Raw genomic sequence first — 21,985 nt, 5'->3', positions numbered from 1 at the left:
ATATGAGTCCATTGTTGTGGCTAGCTCTTTATGTCCTCATCTTATTGGTAATGGGTTAGGACAAAATATCTCTGGTACATGAACAAGTACAGACAAGAGTACCAAATGTATTGTCCAGAGCGAATTAGAAAGGAAAGGCGTAGTCGTGTGAAATGTATCTCTTTATATTTATATATGTGAATAATCCTTTTGGTGTAATAATATTTAGTGTATGGTTTGGATATACATATGCATATGGGTGGGGATATATTTCCCTATGATTTTTTAAAGCAGTATTTCTTGCTTAGCAGTGCATTTAGTGAAATCTATATATCTATCTATATATCAAATATAACAGCTTGTATGGTCTTTGCAAATCAGTGGATATATATTATTAGAAATGGTAAGAAGTTTATGTTACAAAGATCTCTAAAAAAATATTTGCAGTGTTCTGGGAAAATCTTATATATACTTAGGAGGAGCCATGCTGCTTTTTGATTTTCAATGTAATATCTGATTGTATCTACCTATAAGAGCGAGTGTTTATCTAATCCAGTCAATTACAGTGGGAATGGCAAAGTATTGTATGTCTGTAGGATTTACCCCTCTGCTATAACTTCCACAGCAGTATTTTTTCCACACAGCATTATTTTTTTTTCATCAAGATAGCCTGGCACCGTAGGCGTCAATATAATGCTATCTCTTCTTTATAGGAACAACCATGATTCATAAAATGTTAATGGCTGATTAGATTTCTGATGGCTGTAGTTTGTACAAATGTTCTGTCTCAAAACCAAACTCTATTCCTGCCTTCAGTCTTTCATAGTTGTACAGGCTTCTCTCCTGTACTGAAGTTGCTTACTCTGATTTCACTGCACACAGTCAGAGTCCTCACTTTCTGGTTGATGGACATCAAGCATTATCTAACTCTTCCTTCTCCAGTTGAACTGTCCCTGACCCAAACTTGCACATTTAGCTAAAATGTTAAAAAGGCTACAGGTTGCCTTTACCAAACAGACTTTTAAACTAATCAGATGTACCCTAGTTGAGAGCTCTGCTTTAATCTGCTCTTGGCGGTAGGACTACACTGCTCGTGTTTTGGCATCATGGATCTGTAATTAGGCAAGTTTACCAAAACATAGGAACAAGATTTCACATGTGACTTTAAATAAGATGGAAGCATTTTTTCAGTAAACCATTTCAACATGTCTGACCTGAAACATCTCACACTTAGGCTAAGCAAGACTAGCCATGTTTCTGTAATACCTCTGCTAATCCGTATGTTAAATCCGCAGTGGCCCTTTTAGCTTAACTAAAAAGTAAAACTGATTAAAATAGCATCATCTGATATTTGTAAGTGCAGGTCGTGCAGTGCAGTAATCTCACATTTTCACTTTAATGGACAGATTTTCCAGCAGTATGTTGCAAATTGCTAAGCAGATGTTGTCCATGGTTCTCCTACCTCTGCAGCTGGAATGTAGATTTTATTGCTGATATACAACAGTTCATAACATTCTAATGCTTAGATTGTAATGCTTGACTTCATAAGTGCAATGTAATGATGTAAGTTAATCTAATATATTGTTCTAGTTGTCAAGGAAAGACATTTGTATTAAGCTAACCGCCACAAAATGAACATTAGGCCTGGTTTATTAAAGCTCTCCAAGGCTGGAGAGGATACACTTTTATCAGTAAAGCTGGGTGATCCGGCATACCTGGACTGGATCTGGTCCAGGATTCAAGACATTTGCTAGCAAACAGCAAATTACTTTGAAAAAATCTATTCCAGGTTTGCTGGATCACCCAGCTTCACTGATAAAAGTGTATCCTCTCCAGCCTTGGAGAGCTTTAATAAACCAGGTCCATTGTGTGCAGTGCTAGTGACTGTATATATATGCATAGATATGAAAGGAATGTAATTGTACTTCAACCACTAGACAATAGAACAACTTTTGTTAAACTGAACACTGGGGTCTCAGCAATAATGTTGTCAATCCTTCAAGAAACTGAAATAATAAAACCTTTGGTGAAAAAGGACTCCAAAGCCAAAAACTAGTTTTCCATTTGGCCTTTATATGGTTTGTAACCTTGTGGTCCAGTGTCATAAATTCACAGAACCTCACAAATCTAGCTCTAGACCAGGTTGTGTGGCTTTGATGGTTAGGGCCTGAGCACTTCTTTTCTATCCGTTTATTTTTTTTTTCCAGTTTGCTATTGTATAAAGGCTTATTAGTAATAGCTATATATTCAGTAAATATTTATTTGTAACAATATGAGACATGATTTTAATGCTCCTAAGAGCGTCCATTGCGTATAGGTGTTATCTATGTTCAGTATTGATTTATTTGGTGCTCTGATGATCACTTCATACTCATTGGTGACATATAGGGCCTTGGTGGGTATTTGGCAGCAACCTCTTCTATTTTACCTGGGGGAGAGGTTGCAGCACCTAGATATGGCTTTGGTTCTTTATATTACTGCAGCTTTACAGACCTTTATTTGGGATCCAGGTCCAGAGTGTATTGGATGGAATGTGTGGGCCAAACACTTGTTTTTTTTTCCAGGGTCAGGACTTGGAGCTGTGCCAAATCTTAATAAAAGAGAGTATGTCTTTTATAAATAGGGGATAGAGTTGGAGCCTGATCAGAGAGATGGACATGTGAGAGGCTTCAGGCAGAAAGCACCTCTGCAGCAGACGCTACACACCCCAAGTTGGTACTATATTGTGAGTGCCTCATTGCCAGTTTTGAACTTTGTTTAAACTCGCTTCTGGAAAGTATTTACTATTGATGATTCTGCTTCTGTTTTCTTGTTCTGTATGCTGAAGAAAGCCAATTTACATTTTAAAAAGACTCTTTTTTGGACTGTACGGCTTTGATGCAATGATCCCTGTTCTAATACCACAGTCCCCAATGTTCAGTAGTCATATCACACCATAAAGCACACATATTTAATAGTGACTTTATGCTAAGGAGTTTTCTACACTGTGCCTTTATGTTTAACAATTGGTTCTGTACATCTCAGTATTACCCCTATGCTCAGAAATTCTCTTTATAAGTCATTCATGCTTAGTAGTGCCTTACCCTATTTAGAGAATGCTTTGTCATAAGCTGGCTGTACTATTACAGCATTTTAAACCATAAATTAATTGAAGAAGAGAAGGGTGAGTGAATGGACTGATCTCATCAAGTTCGTTTCCTTGTAGCCTAGTGCAGTGATCGCCAACCTTTTCGGACCCATGGACCACTAAATCTACGGGCTCTGGATCGCGCATGCTCGGGAAGCAGTCAGTCACTTAAAGGGGAAGAAACTTCCCCCATAGTGATGTCATGATGCCAGAACCTATCCAATCTCCCATCGCAGGCTCAGATCGCAGGTGTCATGAGAAACACCTTCCTAATCCCCTGAGCCTGCAATCTATACAGAGGAACATTGGCCTTCTCCTGACTCTGCTGGGGGGCGCACCGGCCAGAGCCACGGACCACCAAAATTTTTTCGCGTACCACTGGTTGACTGACCACTGGACATCTGCTTGCCATGCTTCTCTATGCACTTTTTAAACCAAGCTCAGGCTATATATATGGCCTATGTGTAGAAATTATTTGGGCTTTGGTGGTGCTTTTTACCTGCAGGATCTTAATGATCCTGGAGGAAGGGAGTCTGAATCCACCTTTACCAGTTCTGAATTCGAGTGGGAATTCCAGATTTAAGAAAAGTTTTTTTTTTATTATTCTGTTACGTCTTTAAAAAGTATTACATTTTGCTGCAAAAAATTGATTGAAAAATAATGCTGCATGCAGACGCTTTCATTGATGGCTAGAACTACTGTTCTTGAATAAGCGCTGCACAGTGTATGAAAATTGCCTGTCACCTACATCATTTGCTGTAACGGTGAATAAATCCATTGGCCTAGTTTCATGCTATGAAGATAAATATTTAAGGCAGGGTATGGTGTTATGTCTCACTAGAATGTGAAGTCTGCTTCGTCTTTTTGCTGACTGTTAGAGCTAAATAGCTTTTTTTCTGATATGCTTCACAAGGAAATGTTAGAAAAAGAGCTGTACAATATTTTTTTACAATGTAATCTACTAAAGAGAAACATATTAAAGAATATAGAATTGTTAGAAATTGAGTTTGTTTTATGATGAATTTGAGGGAAAGTAACATTTGAATTTTAATGTTTGAAGCAGCTTTGTCACAAGCTGAGCACATAAATGAAAACTTATCCAAAGATATAGGCAGTTATGAATCCTCACCTTCTGGGTCTACTTATCAGTCATTTTATGTAGTTAGTGTCTGTGTTAAAAGACAGGCAAAGCATGGTAAAGAGACAAGCATCATGCTTGAGTGTTTTAGTAAAACTCATGATTTCCATATATTCTATATTACCTTTATCTCTGAATCTGTTGATCATTTTTGTCACGTGCCAATATATTGGACATTTGTACAGTATTGTATCATATATTTGTTTTAATTGCACATATATGTAAAGGTTTATGTTTTAGTAGGACCATAGAATTAGAATCCCAGTGGAAGCATGATTTTAGCCCCATACTATTGGGCCTATACAAGTCTTCAGACCAGATTAGATGCTACATGGGCATTTACTCTACCAATAAAACTGTGTATTCCACACTGCCCACCAATATAATAGGGGATTCTACACAGATATATGTCAGGGACATTTATACTGACCATAACTTAGGCACCTTTTTAGGAGGGGGTAAATATGATGAGAGTTTTATATTCTGTTGGTTGACGATAACAAGATATGGAGAAGGGGGTGGTAGATCGGGGGGGGGGGGGGGGTTTTCTCAAAGGGGGGCGGGGGTTTATTAAAAAAAATTGGGTAGAAATTGGGGGGGGGGTGGTTGTGGCGAGGGGTGGGGGGGGGGGGTGACATTATAGGGTTTACTAGTAGCCGAATATGAGATGTTTCAGAATATGGGGGTTAATGTTGACAAAATATGAGGTACATTTTAGGAGGCTCGTGGTGACTATGTGGAAACTATACATCAAAGGGGTTGTTTATTATGGGGCTAAATATGAAGGGACTGTATTTTGGGGGGAAGGGAGTATGTGTGATTTAATATAGGAAGGGCTGATCATTACCCTCTAGTTAAGGGACCTTATATACTAGGCAGTAACTAAACTTTTCTTTTTAAAAGGTGATATGTTAGAAGCAGATCTTATGGGTTGTTCCTGCTTCATAGTATTTAGTATCAACCAAAAGCTTTACAAGGAAGGAAAACTGTTGAACCAACTAAAGACTTATGGATCCAAAGGTTCATTGATGCTCATAGAGGGTATAAGGTTAGCTTTTTTGGTCTGATCCTACAGATAATGTACTGTAGTAGGAATTGTAAAAAAAAAAAAATATATAGTTGTATAGTTGAAGACCAGTCAGAATACCTTCCTGTATCAATCAGTAACAGTGTCTATAATGGGTATGTGAGCATCAGGACTGGACCATAGAACAATGCATGCAGGTTAGCTGGTCTAATAATTTAGATCATGTGGATGACTGAGTTCATTTGCGTTGTTCAGCTAAGAAAAAGGTTGCAGCAACATGCATTATGGGAAGAAGGCAGATACAGAGGGATTTGTTCTTGCAACAATTTATATCATTTGCTTTAATGACCTTGTACCATATAACGTGCTGTTGCTGGGTTATATAATTTGAGGTTATCATGAGATTTTAATTATTCATGTCAATATAACATTGATGTCCCTACCATAGTCATATGTCAATAATAATGTCCAAGCCTTTTTTAGGGGAAGAGACAGGGAATCTACTAGTATGTTTTTGGGATGTTAAGGAAATCAGAGGCAAACCCATGCAAACGGGGCAAACATACAAATTTAATGCAGATAGTGAACTGGCTGAGATTTAGTGAGCCCTAGTGCTGCAAGGCCAGACTGCTAGCCACATAACCATTATGTTTTCAACCCTTGTCACCAGTTATTAATAATAGTTATTTTAGCCAAGTGACAATTATTTGCAGCTTTCATTATCATAAAGCTGAAAACCAATGTGATATTGGCAAGAATCGATTTTCATATCTTAGTGGGAGTCATATCTTTGTATCTTGTTGGCTTTGTCTGTATGGCTTCACACCCCTTTATTAATAGCTGGATTGTGGGGTTTATACACTGAGGACCGCAGCAATGACGTTTCCCAAGGGACATATCTCTTAGGTTAATTTGTTCTTCACAGATAGGAATATCCTGAAAATGTTAGAAGGAGGGTTAATCATTGTTGCCATAATGTATTGATTTAAAAGACTGAACATAGTAATGTATAATTTTGCTGCTCTTCTTTGGAATTGCTCAGATTAATCTTTCTAAGTGGTTTTCATTAATTCTAAAACCTTCAAGGCTAAATGCTGCAATAAAATCTGGGAGCAGGGCCAGAGAGCCTATTAAATCTGTATGTGTTTGTCATATAATTAAAGATCAGTTTTGCTTTTAAGATTTTTTTTTTTTTACTGTTTGTGTTTATTTTTACTCTTATCACCCTGTAGTTTTTACAAGAAACAATGAACACCCACAAAAACTAACCCACACAAGTAAAAACTATTTTGTTTTTATAATACATGTGAGCATCACTAAGGATGCATGGGTTACAGAAGCAAATATTTTTTCATTCTCCTTTTATTATTTACGTAAAAATGGTCTAAATCACCATATTGTTTTTATTTTTCAGCAAACAAAATGATTACCAAATTAAGTAAATTGTTTAAAATACATTACATAAAGGCTTTTAAACTGGCTTTTCTTTACAAGAAATAAATATTTTTTATTGTGTGGGTATACAAAGAGCAAGCTTTGCAAAGTAAATGTATAAATAAAGTTTAAGCGTAACTAGCGTACGTTCTGCTTTGAAAATGAGCGATAAGACTAATGCAGAAAGGGACAGGTGATGTCACTTCTGCAATAAAACCTACTTACCTACCTGATCTCTGTCCTCATCTGTCAAAAATACGCTGTGCAGCTGCCTGGTCCGTCCTAGCTTTCCCTGCAATTGCCAGGACGGATTGAACTCCTGCACGCCTCTGCAGATTTTACATCATCCTGGCCCAGCAAATCAGGATGGTTGAAGATCCGAATCCAAAAAGACTGGGTGAAAATGGTGGCACCCGTGCTGACGCAATGACAGGTAAGTGCAATGAAAAAATTGTGATTGGGCAGATAAGGTTATTTTATTGCCGAAGGGACATTGCCTGGCCTGGGGTTCAGGTTTAACCTGGGACTTGAGGGGGTGGATTACTGACAGTTTGCGCAATAATATGTGTTGACAGCATGTGGAAAATTAAACATTTTAGGGCCTAGTTGATCACTTTTTAAGACCTTTTTTCAGTCTGTCTTTGAATAACAAGTACATTTAGCATTTATTTGGCTAGTCCCTGTTGCATTAGATTCTTTATTTTACTGGTTGGTAGTTCTGGGATCTGCGTCAGGAATAAGCATTCTTGCTCCTGGCACCCACTTGGCCGCCTGCACCACTGTGCTGGTTCTTTAAGACTGTAAGTACATTTGACCGCAGGCAGCAGTGAGCGGTACTGAACCACTTACTATCAAAGTCATTCGTTCTCTATTGGACATTTGCAAGTGAGATATTGCATGTAGCATTTCACCCAATGAAGAAGTTCAGTAGCGTGAGGAAGTGGTAACTGCACTGCAACCTCGCTACTAGTCATGAACCTTAGTACCTATTTCAATTTAATTTACAGGAAACACAAGGAGGTACATAGAATAGTGATAGTCTGTAAGTATTAAAGTTTCCTGCAGAAATACCATTTAAGGTCCATTTACTCATCCTGTCATTTCAAATCCTACACAAACAAATTAATTTCATCCAAGCCCTGATGAATGATCATGAATCATAGAATAATCAGGGATGATTTTCCCCTAAAACACATTGTTTTCAAATAAATTTCATTGTACTTTTGTTTGTCTGACACTTTATATGCAATTATGTACTTACAGAGTTTTTTTTAGACCAGTACAAGTTAATGGAGCTAATGATGTCCTTTTCTCTGACACAGGCAAAAAGCACTTTAAAATAAATCTTTTTTAAAGTTCTTTTTATTAAATTTTTCTTAAGTATAAACCGGAACAAGTATAAACAACATTTTTAAAAACAAAATCAACGGTAAAAACAAACAGAACAAAATAATAAATGTTATGTTGCATTACAAATGTTGTGGGAAAACGGGTTATTCTGGAATTAGTTGCGAACTGATAAACAAGGCCGCCGTAATTAGGTAAAAATACATTCAGGATATACCAGGCAAGAATGATGAAAAGGTGTCAATATTTGCTTCTAAACTGCCTCTGTGTACGTGTAAAGAATAAAGGTATAACATTTTTCAAAAAAACGATTAACATGTCTATTATCATGCCGTTCAACATCCAAAGCTTCGTTCTGAAATACTGCACAAAGAGCTGACGTGACCATCTCCATAGTAGGCGGTAAGGGGTCAGTCCAGCTAGAAAGCAGAGCCTGCCTTGCTGCCAAAAGACAGACCGAGACCCAGTCCCTACTTCCCCTTCCGGGTATCTCATAGCTCAGATCATCCCAACTACCAAACAGACATATGCTGGGGTTAGCAGGTACAAAATATTTGGTCACCTCCCATACATACTGTAGGCACGCAAAATCCAGGTCGCTCCCCAATTTTCCTAAAAACTCTATAAGCCCTGTGTATTAGTTTAAATTGAGTCTCTCTCCATACTTTGTTCACCATGGCTTTACATACTGTCTGGTAACCATGGATGGCAAAGGGAACGACATCTGCTATATGTAGCCCCCCCCCCATTTGTTCACATTAGTTGCTGTCAATGACGTATGAAAAAAATCCTGTATCGATTTATAGAGTTCAGAAATAGAAGGTGAAGCTATGAGCAGCAATTTGTCATATCGATTATAACTCAGTGCCCTTTGAACATCTGGTACAATTGATTTAATATAGTCAGTTACCTGTAGATAATGCAAAGGGTGAGGGAAAAGCTTGTGACGGTTGTGACAGTCTTGAGCGTTGTTCCCTAAATTTAACTAGACGACCTGCTTATTGATTGTATAACTCGTCCACTGTTGTCAAATGCGTCCCCACTTCCTAAATAACGGATAAGCGTCTCCCTGTGGGAACAAATGATTCCCACAGATAGGGAGATATCTGGAGAGACTAAATGACACCTTCATTCTCCTTCTCACCTGCCTCCATGCCAAGATGGTATCCCAAATTAGAATGATGTTCTGTAAATGAGTGGGAAGTGATGGGATTGGACTGTGGAGCAGGGCCCTTAGGTCCCAGGGATGAACTACTGCTTTTTCCAGCTTATAATTAGAAAAAAACTAAGTGCCCTTGAGCCAATAAATTATAAGCATTGTCAAACAAGCTAAATGTACGTCCTCACATCTTAAAAATAAACTCCCCCAGCTGATTTAGTCAAATACAGTTTCTGTATTTGCCTAAATTCATATAAATTTCAAAAAAAGTTTTTTGAGATACATTATATTCTGTCTTCTTAATAGTAATAGTATGGTTTGTAACATCATTGTGACTAAATGTATGTGTCCAAACAATGATACAGGTAAATTATGCCACATCTCAAGTTCCCTTTGCATTTTGGTGAACAGAGGAGGGTAGTTCAGCACACAAATGGACGACGGTTGCTTGCCTATTTTTAATCCCAGATAAGTGATGTGCTCTTTGGGAATCAAAAAAGAGGAATTTTGTCCCAATCATCCTTCCTAAGGGCAGTTAGCGGGGGAATTTCACTTTTGTCAACATTATTCTTTAGGCCTGAGCATTCTTCAAATTGAGTAAAGGTGTGCCAAATGACAAGGCAGTGGAAGGAGCTGACGAGGACAAAAGTATGTCGTCCGCAAAGCATGCTACTTTAATTTCAGAATTATGAAATTTTAAGCCGTGGAGTTCTGGCAATTTTTCGAAAAACCAGATTAGCGGCTCAAGTACCAAATTGAACAACAATGGCAAAAAGGGGCATCTCTGTCGGGGCATCCCTGTCGGATATAACCCTGTCAGGTTATATGAACAACCCATAGCACTGATATACTTACTTCCTTACTATCCCTTTACTGCAGTATTTTGACTCTTAGGTGTGCTACAACAGCTCGTAAAGATTTACAAAGTTTTATTGGTAATTTTTCAAGTCAGTGCAATTTGCATGCTTTTTGCTTACTTAAATCATAATTGTTGCACTTTTTGATCATCTCTAATGGCTTCACCTTCTGCTCCCAGCCTTGGCCATGCACATTTCATCTCCTGTCTAAAGACTCTTCACCCTATACTACTGAATACTTAAAGCGGAAGTAAACAAAAAAAACACTCACCTTTATCTTCGCAGATCGTGCGATTCCTCTGGAAGTTTCCTGGATCTGGATATCGTCCTTCGCTCCAGCATGGAGGAAGTGTCGGGCGCTCGTATCTTGTTTGTCATTGTTCCGCTTCTGCCTACATCACCTGATCTCGTACAGCGCAGACGCCATGGCGCTGCATGGCATGGCGCGAGATCAGGTGGCGTAGATGGGACAAAAAGATGGGCAATCTCACTGCGCATCCCTGAGATCAGCATTTTTCCCCCACTGAAGAAAAAGATCCTTGTGCGCATGCCCGATTTTCTAGGAGCTCCGTAGGAGAGATTTTTGTAGGAGCAGCCAGAAGTTTCCTGGGATGTGTGATGTATGTATCCCTCTGTGCTCCCATTCTGTCTTTATTGCTGTGGGAATAAAGACAGAAGGGGGGGGGGGGCTTTATCCCTTTATTTTTTTTTAAGGTTTTGTACCCTCCAAAAAAAGAAAAATATAAAAGGGTTGTCCACCCTTTTAGGTAAGGTAAATATTTTAGTTTAGGTTTGCTTTGACTCTTCAGATAAACAACAGTCATTTTTCTTTGTTTCTACCTTAATTTCACAATGGTTGATTGTGTTTTTTATCCTACTGCTTGGAAAAGCTCTTTAAATTCAATTGCTATGAATAAACTATAAAACAACTGTTCTTAAATGTATTCTTCTGAATCCTACAGACTCTTTCATAGATACAGCATTCAATCGATGCAGCTTTGTCTTTACGGACATGTGGATTATACATGACACATTTCTTCTAGTTAATTTGTATGGAACGATTTGTTAGATTTGACTGTTGCCCCTTTAAATAGTGAGATCCTACCAGAGTCTTGTTGAGAAACCCCTATATAATTGCAGTAATTATCTGAGTGTTCCTTCCTTGCATGCTATTAGAGCGTCTTTTTTTGGCAGTCATTGTACTATATCTAAATTTACTTTCAGGGATAATTATGTAGCACTCCCCAAGGTTACAGAAATCCTACTTGCAAACAGGAGCCTTGTGGAATTGTCTGCTGCTCACAATCATTAGGCAAACCTTATATTTACTCTTTGACAAACTACTTAGCATCTTGCTGTGCCTTTTAGTACAACTCCCAAATGTTCTCTAATCCAGCTCTCAAACACGAGCAGAAAAGAAAGGAAATCTTTACTGTGGCATACTGTGCTTTGTTGTTCAAGATGTTCTTGCTAAGTTTGTCACCTTCTGCTGGTAAATCCTCAAAAGAAAGTCGTGCAATTCTACCAGTTCACTTAGGGAAGTCAGACTAGCAGACATATAACATGTAAAACATCACTTTAAAATAGAGATAGATGGATAGATAGAAAGATAGGTAGATAGATAGATAGATAGATAGATAGATAGATAGATAGATAGATAGATAGATAGATAGATAGAAAAATAGTGAAACTAACTATATATTCAGAGCTCAAACCAAATGATCAGTTGCCAGTGCTGGTTTGAAAAGCTTCAAAAACTGCTAAGGGTTTCTTCAGTTGCTATTTGATCTCACATTTTTATGTTGCCTACACAGTTCCAGGACCAACACCATTTGGCTAGCCCAGCAGCATGCAGAATAGATAAAGAGAAGAAGGGAAGATGTTTTCTCAGATGAAAGAACTGTTTAGCAAAATGATTCCCAACGGATGGTTGAGGGGTGGGCTTAAATTAACTCTTGGGGAGCTTTTTTTCTCAGATCTTGTTGGGACGGAAAATGATAGGAAATCTTTCCAACAGACAAACAGAAAAAAATATTTCTTACCTATAGTTTCCTGTCCCTTCCTATCCCATTAGCAAGCACTCTCCCTTTCTTGTACCATTGTCACAGGGACAGAAAATAAGTTAAAATATCTCCAATATCTCCAGATGGAAAGGTAAAGCAAATTTAGGGAAGTTCCATTAAAATTGTGGGGTTTTTCTAGCTCACCTCAGTTCTTTAACTGTCACCATCATGGAGAGCATTTAGGGAGCAGCGCATCTTTTTAACAGATTTACATGGAAGTTTCTTCTGACATTTGTGCGGGGAAGGAGAGGAGGGATAGAAGTAAACATTGGGGTACATACAACATGGCACTGGCTTTAAAAACATGGCCTAATGAGCGACAACAGAGCATGTGAAATGTGAAATCTAGCTATTAAGTTTTGTTGAAAACCATTTATATTTCCTGTATTACTGCGGCTATAAAGAGACATTGTATTACTGAGACTAGACAGGCCCTAATGTCATTATTTCGGACATATGGTTAGCATACCATGGTGTGGCCACTGACAGTGTCGGCACACTTCTTCCCATATGTGCTATATATCAGTACTGATCATTTTACTCAGAAATATACTAGCACTCACAGTGATATGATAGTTTGTAATACATAGATTATAGCATAGATTCATAAATGATGAGTGCAGGTGACAAGCAGAAATTCAGAAAAGTTAAGTCAGTTATTTTAATTCTGTGTATTTATTAGATGAACTTCAGGCGCAAACAGCTAAATACATGGCAGGAATACATGTAGATTAGCAGCCAAAGAATTTAAATTTTTGTTCCTGAGATTTACATAGGTCTGCAGACTGCACACCCACGTGGATGACACCACTTTCTTTGTTACCATTATAGAATGTGCAAGGAATGAAGTGGTGACAGCTCCTCAGCCATAGTTTGCTGATTGGACCGAAAAGTAACTGCAGACATATGATCCCTGTTCATTCTGTACTCTTCTCCCTTCAGCATGTCCTTTGTCAGCACACTTTGCATGCTGAACACCTGAATGGCTCCTAGTGCTGTTCCTTCCTCGCTCATTTGGAGTGCTGCTACATGGGGGAATACAAGAGACTAATTCCAAGTTAAATGCAGTTACACTAGTTGCATTTAAAACAAATACATATAATGATTCAATAATGTATATGCAATTTTAATGTGTTTCGGTACACTTCAGTAGATACTTACCCTGGGTCACAGACCTAAAGCAATGAGGCCAGAGGCAACCAGCTAAATGTTGTTTTCAGAAGCAAGCTGATATTAGCACTCTCCATGGTTCTCTCAATAATGTACTTTTATTTTTAAATAAAAATTCCTATTTCTTATGATGGCCATATATACATAAATATTGCTTCTTTCTTTATTTAAATACATTTTTGTTCGTTTAATAGGAAAAAGGATATGTATAGACCTGCCATGCAGCAACTAAACATCTACTCCTTATATTACCACCAAAAGAGAATATTCATACAGTATCAATCTTGTCTATCAAATGATCCACAGATCAGAATCAGGCCCAGCAAGCTGTTTTGTTTGGACATTAAAACAAGGCCAGGGCACCTCTGCTGCACACAGCTTTATCCATTGGCCCAGCTAGAACCCGTGAATCTGCTGTCACATCCATCTTTCCTTTTTTCCAGCTTCCCTCACCTTACCACTGCCACTGGCCCACCTTAACCCAGGCAGCTTGGTATAAGTACGTTTTTTTCTTCCTAGCTTCCTGCACTGCTTGCTGCCTCTGACTGGCTAGAGTAGCACACAAGTGGGAAGATTTGCAGCATTTACAATTTCAATGCATGATAAATGCCATCTAATTCAACAGGTTGGACAGACCTGAAGTATATATAGCACAGGTGTGCCCAACAGGTGGATCGCAATCTACTGATAGATCGCAAAGGCAACGCGAGTAGATCGCGGAGCCCTACCTTTCAAAATAAACTCTACCGTGCACAGGAGTTAATAAGTCCAAGTTTTTATTGTTTGTAGATCATTTTGACTTGGTAATTTTAAAAGTAGCTCGCAAACCAAAAGTGTGGGCAATCTGATATAGCATGATCCTAATTCAATTCAATTATATAACAGGCATTAAGAGCTATTTGTTTCTCCCTTTTAATAAATCTAATTAATAAAATATTTCTCTACCTTCTTTTTTTTTCATAAACCTGTTTAGTGATTTGCAAATTAGGTATAAATAAATGAGTATTACGTGAAATAATAAAATTAGAAGGTTTGTGTAGAAAAAAGAACAGCTGATTTTAAAAGTGCTTTTCCAAAAGCAGCCAATTAAATTTTGCATCAACATGAGATTTGTAATGGAATAGTATGGGTCACCGCATTCTGTGCTACCTTATAGACTTGTTAGTATAATATGTCAGAAATCTGCAGTATGAGCTGGGAAATGACTATTTTACTATAAACACAAATGTGAGGATGATATGTCTAGCATTCTTCCTGCAACCAAACCTTTGGTAATCTCACCCAAAAAAAATACTAGCATCGTTAAAAATCATAATGTTGATAGCATGTTTTTACACTGGCAGAGGTTAAAGCAGAACTAAACATAAAATGTAAAACATTGCAACCAGGTCCTTTTCACTTTTCACTCAACTGACCTTGCTTCATCACGGGTGCTGCCATTTTGTTCCTGGTTTGCCATAATGATGGAGCTCCTGATCATGCAATACCGGACATAGTACACTGAGCTGCACATGTACAAAAAAGAAACGAACAGGCAGGTACTGTATGTTTTAAAAATAAAAACAATAAATATAGGTAAATCTCATGCGGAAACTGCTAATACCCAAAAAACCTGGCAGTCAGTAGAGTGAACACTGAGGCCTGGTTTACTCAGCCATGATAATGCTTTTGTGCTGTACATTGCTTTCCGGTGAAGTAAGGCAGCCCATTTATTTATGCACCCACTGCTTTTTGTTTTAATTTTTACATTGTGTCATTGTACCATAACACGTGGTATATGTTCTGTTCAGTACATTGCAATGTACTGGGTTCATCAGCAAGGTGCATTTGGGTACATTCAGGACAAATGGCACCAAAGCGCATCAACCCTTTTTGCATGCATCATTGTATGGTTTAGGAACATGTGCGCCACTACACAGAAGCACTATTATCCCCAGAATTTTCTTCAGCTGGGTGGGAAGAAGCTGTAAACTGATGGTGACCCCTTTATTGTGACCCAACATTTTTGGTAACCACCCAAAAACAGCCAGGTGGGCACTAACCTGAAGCCCCGGACTCTTATCTTACTCTTCTCTCACTATCTTATTCTGAACTGTTGTCAGCTGAGATCTTGATGATTTGATATATGAAGGTATTTTTTCAACAACTATAGAACAGATTAGTGAGTTGCTGTTCTAGCATGTTTTCCATTACATTATGACATACCAGAGACATCTCCTGAGATTTTATATACCCTAAGTAAGGCCCCGTGACATCTGTAATGTGTCATTGTACAAAGTAATGAATGGCAGAGATCTTGGGAAACCCTAGCAAAAGAAACTCAAAAAAGCAGTAGGGTACATGTACCCTAGATACTAGATGTTAGCTGCAGTAAATAAAATTTGATTGCTGTCATATGTAATGTACACGAGCAGTTTGTTATAAAACACCCGTCCATAGTAAACTGGTAATAAACTGATTTGCTTCAGTTTATTTTGTAAACTAAGATTTTTCATTTTAATTAATATTAGTATCCCTTTGGTGCCACATGTGTAAAAGGCTGTTGTGCACATGATCCTGAGTTTGTGTTCTCTTTGAAATGCAGCTAATTAGTCTTGCTAGTATATTTTCTTTTTCAATGTCTAATACGTGTGTTTGGCATACAGAACATTATGTTCCCATCTACAGCGACATAGACTAAGCTGGTTTTGCTAGATCCTATTATTTTTGTCTTGCTGAACTCTGTGTAGGTGGGCATAACATGGTAATAAAAGTATGCTTTGCATTGTGGAAACTGATTACATCTAACAACACTAAAAAAATTAGCTTTTCTGCCACTGCTCAATTTATAATTTTCTAGAAGTGCTATATAAGTGCTATATAAAGTCAGAGTTATTTTCACATCCTACTCAATTCCATTGAGAAATTGTGACATTAACTGTACTTCTGCTGACATTTTACATCCCTAATAATGTAAAAGCACATTTTGAGAGTGATACAGCACCACTTGCACTTCATTAAATGATGTTGGTTACTCTAATTTGCATATTGTAATGTTCTTTCCACTGTTTTACAGTTTTTGGTAAATGTATGCAGAAGAGTAAGCAATTCTAACCTGCAAAAATTGGCTTTGGCTTAGGATACAAGAATGCAGTACAGGGTGCAAATTTGAAGGCTATCTAATAAATGCTGTCCCTATAAAGAAGAAAGTGATTGTAGTTACCAGCAATGACTACAACATTGCCAATATATCTCAGGCTTAAGATTCTTCATAAACCAACACTTTCTTAGTGTTTATCTTCTGTTCACTCTCTGCACCGTCTGCTGATGTGCACATCACTATAGTGACATGGAGGTCATTAGAAGGAACCCCTAAAGACTGCAGCAGATCTACATTTCTGGAAGTGTTATATATTTACAAGACTGACTCAGCCAAAGGTTTCTTATGGATGGAATATTGTTCTGCGGCACCATAGACAGGAGGAATAAGTATGTTCTTTCTTCTTGATGTGCACATATTGTATTTGGGATTTTTAAAATACCTAATAACCAGTTGGGCATTAGCCTAGCATCTTCATCATAATTGTATTGCGTGTGAACGTTTCTGCAGCTTAGATTAGAGCTTTAAAGAATAATAGAGACAGTTCCATGCAGATGACTTCAATGTCTGTGCAACACTTGTTCTTAACAAGAGTTATGAGGAACCGTAGGGTTCATCCAGAAGTTGCTAAGCACCACTAGGTAGAACCATCAGGAGGCTCAAACATTTTTTAAGCAGTACGTTGGATTTTATTTAGACCACCATTGTAAGGTGTGGGGTGGGGGCATTCTTCTTACTGACCAATCAATGTAAGTACATCTTTCCAAAAAAATTCCAAACTTGTTTTGAAGCTAAACCCAAAATTGTCTAAGACAAATTATAGTATCAGTCATGTTATTATGTGAATGCCAACAGTTACAAAGAACAAAAACAATAGATGCTAAATTAAATTTCCCAGCATCGCTTTATTACAGTGGAGTCACAGGAAGTTGGTAGTGAGCAATTGTAAAACCTCAATCTTGGGGAAACAGACATGAGAGGTATCAGCTGTATAGGTAGCTCAGATACTTGCAAGCACAGCTACACAATGATTTTTTCAATTAGTAAAGTTCAGTTTCAAAGATTATTTCTTTTTTTTTTTACTTTAAAATGATTGTTTTTGGTATTTGTCTTGTCCGATTTTGGGTTTAGTTGGGCTTTAAGGAAGCTTGAGAAGGTTGAAGAAGGCTGCCCTAGATTGTATTTCCTACAGAGTTAGAAGTTGTATGACTCACAATTCTCATTTTCCTTTTTTGTTGGTGAAATTAGAAGTGCATTTGCCATGTATCTGAAGTCATCCTTTCTGCTGCTTTGGAATGATGGATTCATTTAAAACCACATCCTTAAACTGTATCATCAGTATAAATTTTTGCTTGGTGACATTTTTATTGTCATTTTTATTGAAAGACTATTTAAACTTTTTTTTCTATTGGAGTTAAAAATAACAGCACAGAATATTTTAACCTCTGGCATATCTGTGTTAGAAGACTTTTAATGCAGTGATTCCATTTGACTCTGCATTATTGCACTGATAATCTTGTTCATCCGGGCATGACTTTTTCTTTACCCTTAATCACTGTTTGACCACAAGACATACTAAAGACATGCCCCCTTTGGCTATAAAAGAGCATCGTCCTCTCAGATTTGGCCTGTTTTTGTGGCCTTTGTCTCAGTGATGGTAATGCATTCAGGCACTATAGTTTGCCATCACCCTGAGCAAGCTTTAATAATAAAAGATAATGTATAAGGTGTAGAAAAATAAATTCTATATATAGGTCCTATAAGTTGACTTATAAGTCAAAATAATGAAAAAAGTTTCAGCCTACCAAAAGAACTATATAATTAATCGAGCAGATATGTAGATTTAAATATAATAATAAAACCTATACCATATAGTTAAGTCCATAAATATTTGGACAGAGAACATTTTTTTCTAATTTTAGTTCTGTACATTACCACAAATATTTTTAAATAAAACAACTCAGATGCAGTTGAACTGCAGATATTCAGCTTTAATTCAGTGGGTTCAACAAAAGTCTGCATAAAATGGGAGGACCTAAAGCCTTTTTTTAACACAATCACTTCATTGCAGGGGCTCAAAAGTATTTGGACAAATTGAAAAGCTGAAAATAAAATGTTCATTTCTAATACTTGAACTGTAATGACTTAGACTTTCTAATGAGTCTTGAACTCATGGACATCACCAGGTGCTGGGTTTTCTCCTTTTCAAAAAAAAAAGTCTAGCTAGTGCTCAGCACCTCAAAAAGAACAGATACACAGTAACCCACCCAATGCCTTGCCTTGACTGTCTACTTTCTGCAGTTTTCAGAATGTATCGGGCTGAGTTATGGTGTCCTGAGATGGCTTTCTTGTCAATGTGTACTTCTTTGACCTCCTGGTGTTTTGCCAGTTCATTATAATTCATATTCCCAATATACACTTCTTCCATCATCTTTGGATAAAATAACATTCAGTACACAAGCAGCAGCTCTATTAGCGGTATGCCCTGCAGCTGTGCTGCAATCAGTGTATAAGGCCGCTATGAGCAGTTTATTATAATAAACCACTGCAGACCTTTTTTTAAAAATAGCAACAGAACATTAAGTGAGCACAATGTTTTTATGCTTTTTTCTCGTGATTGTGAGAGGACAGCCTTTGCTAATAATTTCATTTTTGCGTTTCAAAAGCATCAGTCTCATTAGGGTGAATAGGAGCTTTGAATGTTTTATATGGGCTGCAGGATCTATGGGAGATTAACAATTAATATAACTGTAATGAAGTTTCATGCTCTGCTAAACAAGGTTATGATGTTACTCTCTTCAGCTGGGAAAGACTTGAGTGAGTTAAGCATAATGTACTTGTAGAGAATAAGATCATTGTTTCTTGGTGTACACATTGACAAACCACTCAGTTTGTCATGATTTTATTAAAACAGTAGTAGAATAGTCTTCAATTTATCAGTGTCTATCAGTAAAATACAGTATTGGTGTTTTAATGTATGTTAGGTTTTCTAATCTCATTTTGTAATTGAAATGGGCTTCAAGGGAGCCATATCTTTTCAGCTGACAATTGCTGATTTACTGATATTCAGTCATGCAAAAAGCTTTTCAAAAAGAAAGAAAAAAAGCAGTGTTTTTGCAAAATTGTTACTGTATATGACTGCATTGCTACGTCCTATCAGTATGAATGTCCTTTCCTACAACTGCCCCAGATGTACATTTTGGCTACTGTACATACATAAAAATACCAATGACTCTCCACCCAAGTCATGCCTTCTGTATGTGAGTATGTATGTACCGTATGTATATATATAAATATTTATAACCCAAGCATTAACTAGCTTCAGCATTGTTGAGTAGATCAGATGCTCTACCATGTTCACTGAGTAATCAAGCCCAGGCAGGGATAATACTTGTTTAGTGAAAGACTTTGACTGTAAGGTATAAGTAGCTCATACAAGACAGTTCAGCTAGTGTGAACTAGAGGAGAGGATACTGGCAGGGTCTGAAATGTCTTTGCTGCACAACCTTTGAGTTAAGAGGCTGTGAAATAAACCCAGGAGAGGTATCTTTTTCTCAACCCTAATGAGTTGAGAAGCACCAAGTGGGCTATTATACAGTTTTAGGTAAACACATGTGAAGTAATGTTGCATTTGTAAAATTAAGTGTAGAATTACCAGAGCCTGGTTGCTGACCTTCCTAAAACCATTCTATGAAATTCTTCAGAATGTACTAGTAAAGTGACCACCATGTATAGCATGTGTATAGGACTGTTCAGCCTCATCTGAGAGAGGAATATACAGCTCTTTCTCTGTGCAACTTTTATGCCACTTTCAAAAGATTCCCACCACCATTGTTCCAGGAATGCTTTTGCACTTGTTACTGTGTACAGGTTCTGAGTTAGCTGGAAGTGCTGCAAATATTGTTTTCTAACTTTGCCTGGACCTTGTAGGAGAAGACCAATGAGGACCATTAAAGCTGTAGGGTTTTCACTCATCCATAAAACATGCAGTTAGGTGAATTGGCTTCCCCTGAAAAAATGTCCTTAGATTGTGTTAATGACATATGACTATAGTAGGGATATTAATTTATGGGCCCCTCTGAGGAACAGTTAGTGACATGACTATGGACTTTGTAAAGCACTGTGTAATATGTTGGCAAACCAATTGGCAGCTTTACTCCTTGCTAGGACTGAAGTGATTTTGTCTAAGTGCTACTTTGTATTGTGCTCTCAACAATGCAAGTGCAGGCATGCAAGCATTTCCAAATACTTATTTTAGATGTATAACAAATATTGGAACTTTTGTGCAATGTTAATGTAAATGTTTCCCTTTTATCCAATCACTAGCCAAGTTAGGTTGACTAACTGGTTTTCTGTAGTGGCAGTACTTTCTGCAGAATTATTTTTTAGGCTAGGTGGGAAGAAGCTGTGGTGCTGGTAGCCTCTGTATTGTGACCCAAATTCCCAGTAAGCACCCAGAAACAGCCAGGTGGTTACTAGAAAGTGTTGGGTGGTGTGCCCAGCTAAAAAGGGCTGGCGAGAACACTGTAATAAAATTCTGAAACCAGAGCTGTTGTGTGCTGGCAAATTTTAAGTCAGCACGCTGTGAAATGTCTTCCCCAGTGAAGGGATTCCTAATGACCTGAGGAAAGTGGCAAAACCCTAACTATTTTCTCAGTGCCCAATATGTAATTGGACAGAAACATGGAAGTGTTCTAAACTTGTTTCTTCATAATTGCAAGATTCTTTATTTAAATGTTGATACCCAAGTGGTTGGACTGCTTAGTGCATATTAATGTGTAAAAAATAAACATATAACAAGCCAACTAACTTTTATGAAGTCTCTGTATTTTTCTACAAGGCAGTAGATTTTCCAGGTTTCATTCTGGTAACATTTGCTTTTGAGCAATCCTTTTACTGATTACAGTGGAACTACAATTGTGCAAATGCCTAATGAGGCCACTGTTTGTAGATTTTCTATGTTGAGTAAAGTGTTGGGGGAACCCAAAGTTTGGTAAAGCATAAACGTTTGGGAAGGATGCATCATAAATAGACAAATATATAGAACTGCTGGATATCTGTATGGTAATGTTCATGTCAGGCAGTATGTATGCCTGAGAGAATATGTTGTAAACCAATATATTGACAATATTGTCTTTTTTTTTTACAGAGATCAGATGAAGAGGCTGTTGTAGATCAAGGTGGGACCAGTTCGGTGCTAAATATACACTATGAGAAAGAAGAGCTTGAAGGTAAAGCATCTCATGGAAATGCCACTTTGATAGTTTTACAGCTCCAAGCCGCAGTGTCTAAAATGCTTTACTCATTCGTACTTAAATATTTGTTAAGCAACCAGCAAAGGGTAACTGCATTTGTAGTGCAGATCTTTTATTTTGGTTTATCAATGCAGCCTGTGCAAAAACAAAAAAACACTACTCACTCCTATACTCTCTGCACTATTACTGTACATGCTGACCCCTGCCATTCCCTACAATTTTACTGTACAGACCACCCCCTGCTATACTCTCTGCACTATTACTGTACAGACCACCCCCTGCTATACTCTCTGCACTATTACTGTACATACCACCCCCTGCTATACTCTCTGCACTATTACTGTACATAC

At 37.7% G+C, this 21,985-nt stretch overlaps 1 protein-coding gene across 3 annotated transcripts in view; it reads left to right on the top strand.

The window, feature by feature from the left end:
- The window catches only part of SLC4A8 (solute carrier family 4 member 8), a 144,679-nt gene that overhangs the window by 69,117 nt on the left and 53,577 nt on the right, over positions 1–21,985 (top strand). For all 3 annotated transcript variants that reach the window (XM_072406946.1, XM_072406939.1, XM_072406953.1), the window contains one exon: positions 21,530–21,611. In XM_072406946.1, the coding sequence (XP_072263047.1) occupies positions 21,530–21,611 (82 nt within the window). The remainder of the gene's footprint in view (positions 1–21,529; positions 21,612–21,985) is intronic.

This window comes from Pyxicephalus adspersus, chromosome 1 (assembly GCF_032062135.1).
Source record: "Pyxicephalus adspersus chromosome 1, UCB_Pads_2.0, whole genome shotgun sequence".
NCBI lineage: Eukaryota > Metazoa > Chordata > Amphibia > Anura > Pyxicephalidae > Pyxicephalus > Pyxicephalus adspersus.
Note: the sequence above shows the minus strand (reverse complement) of the source record. Positions and strands in the feature narration are given on the sequence as shown.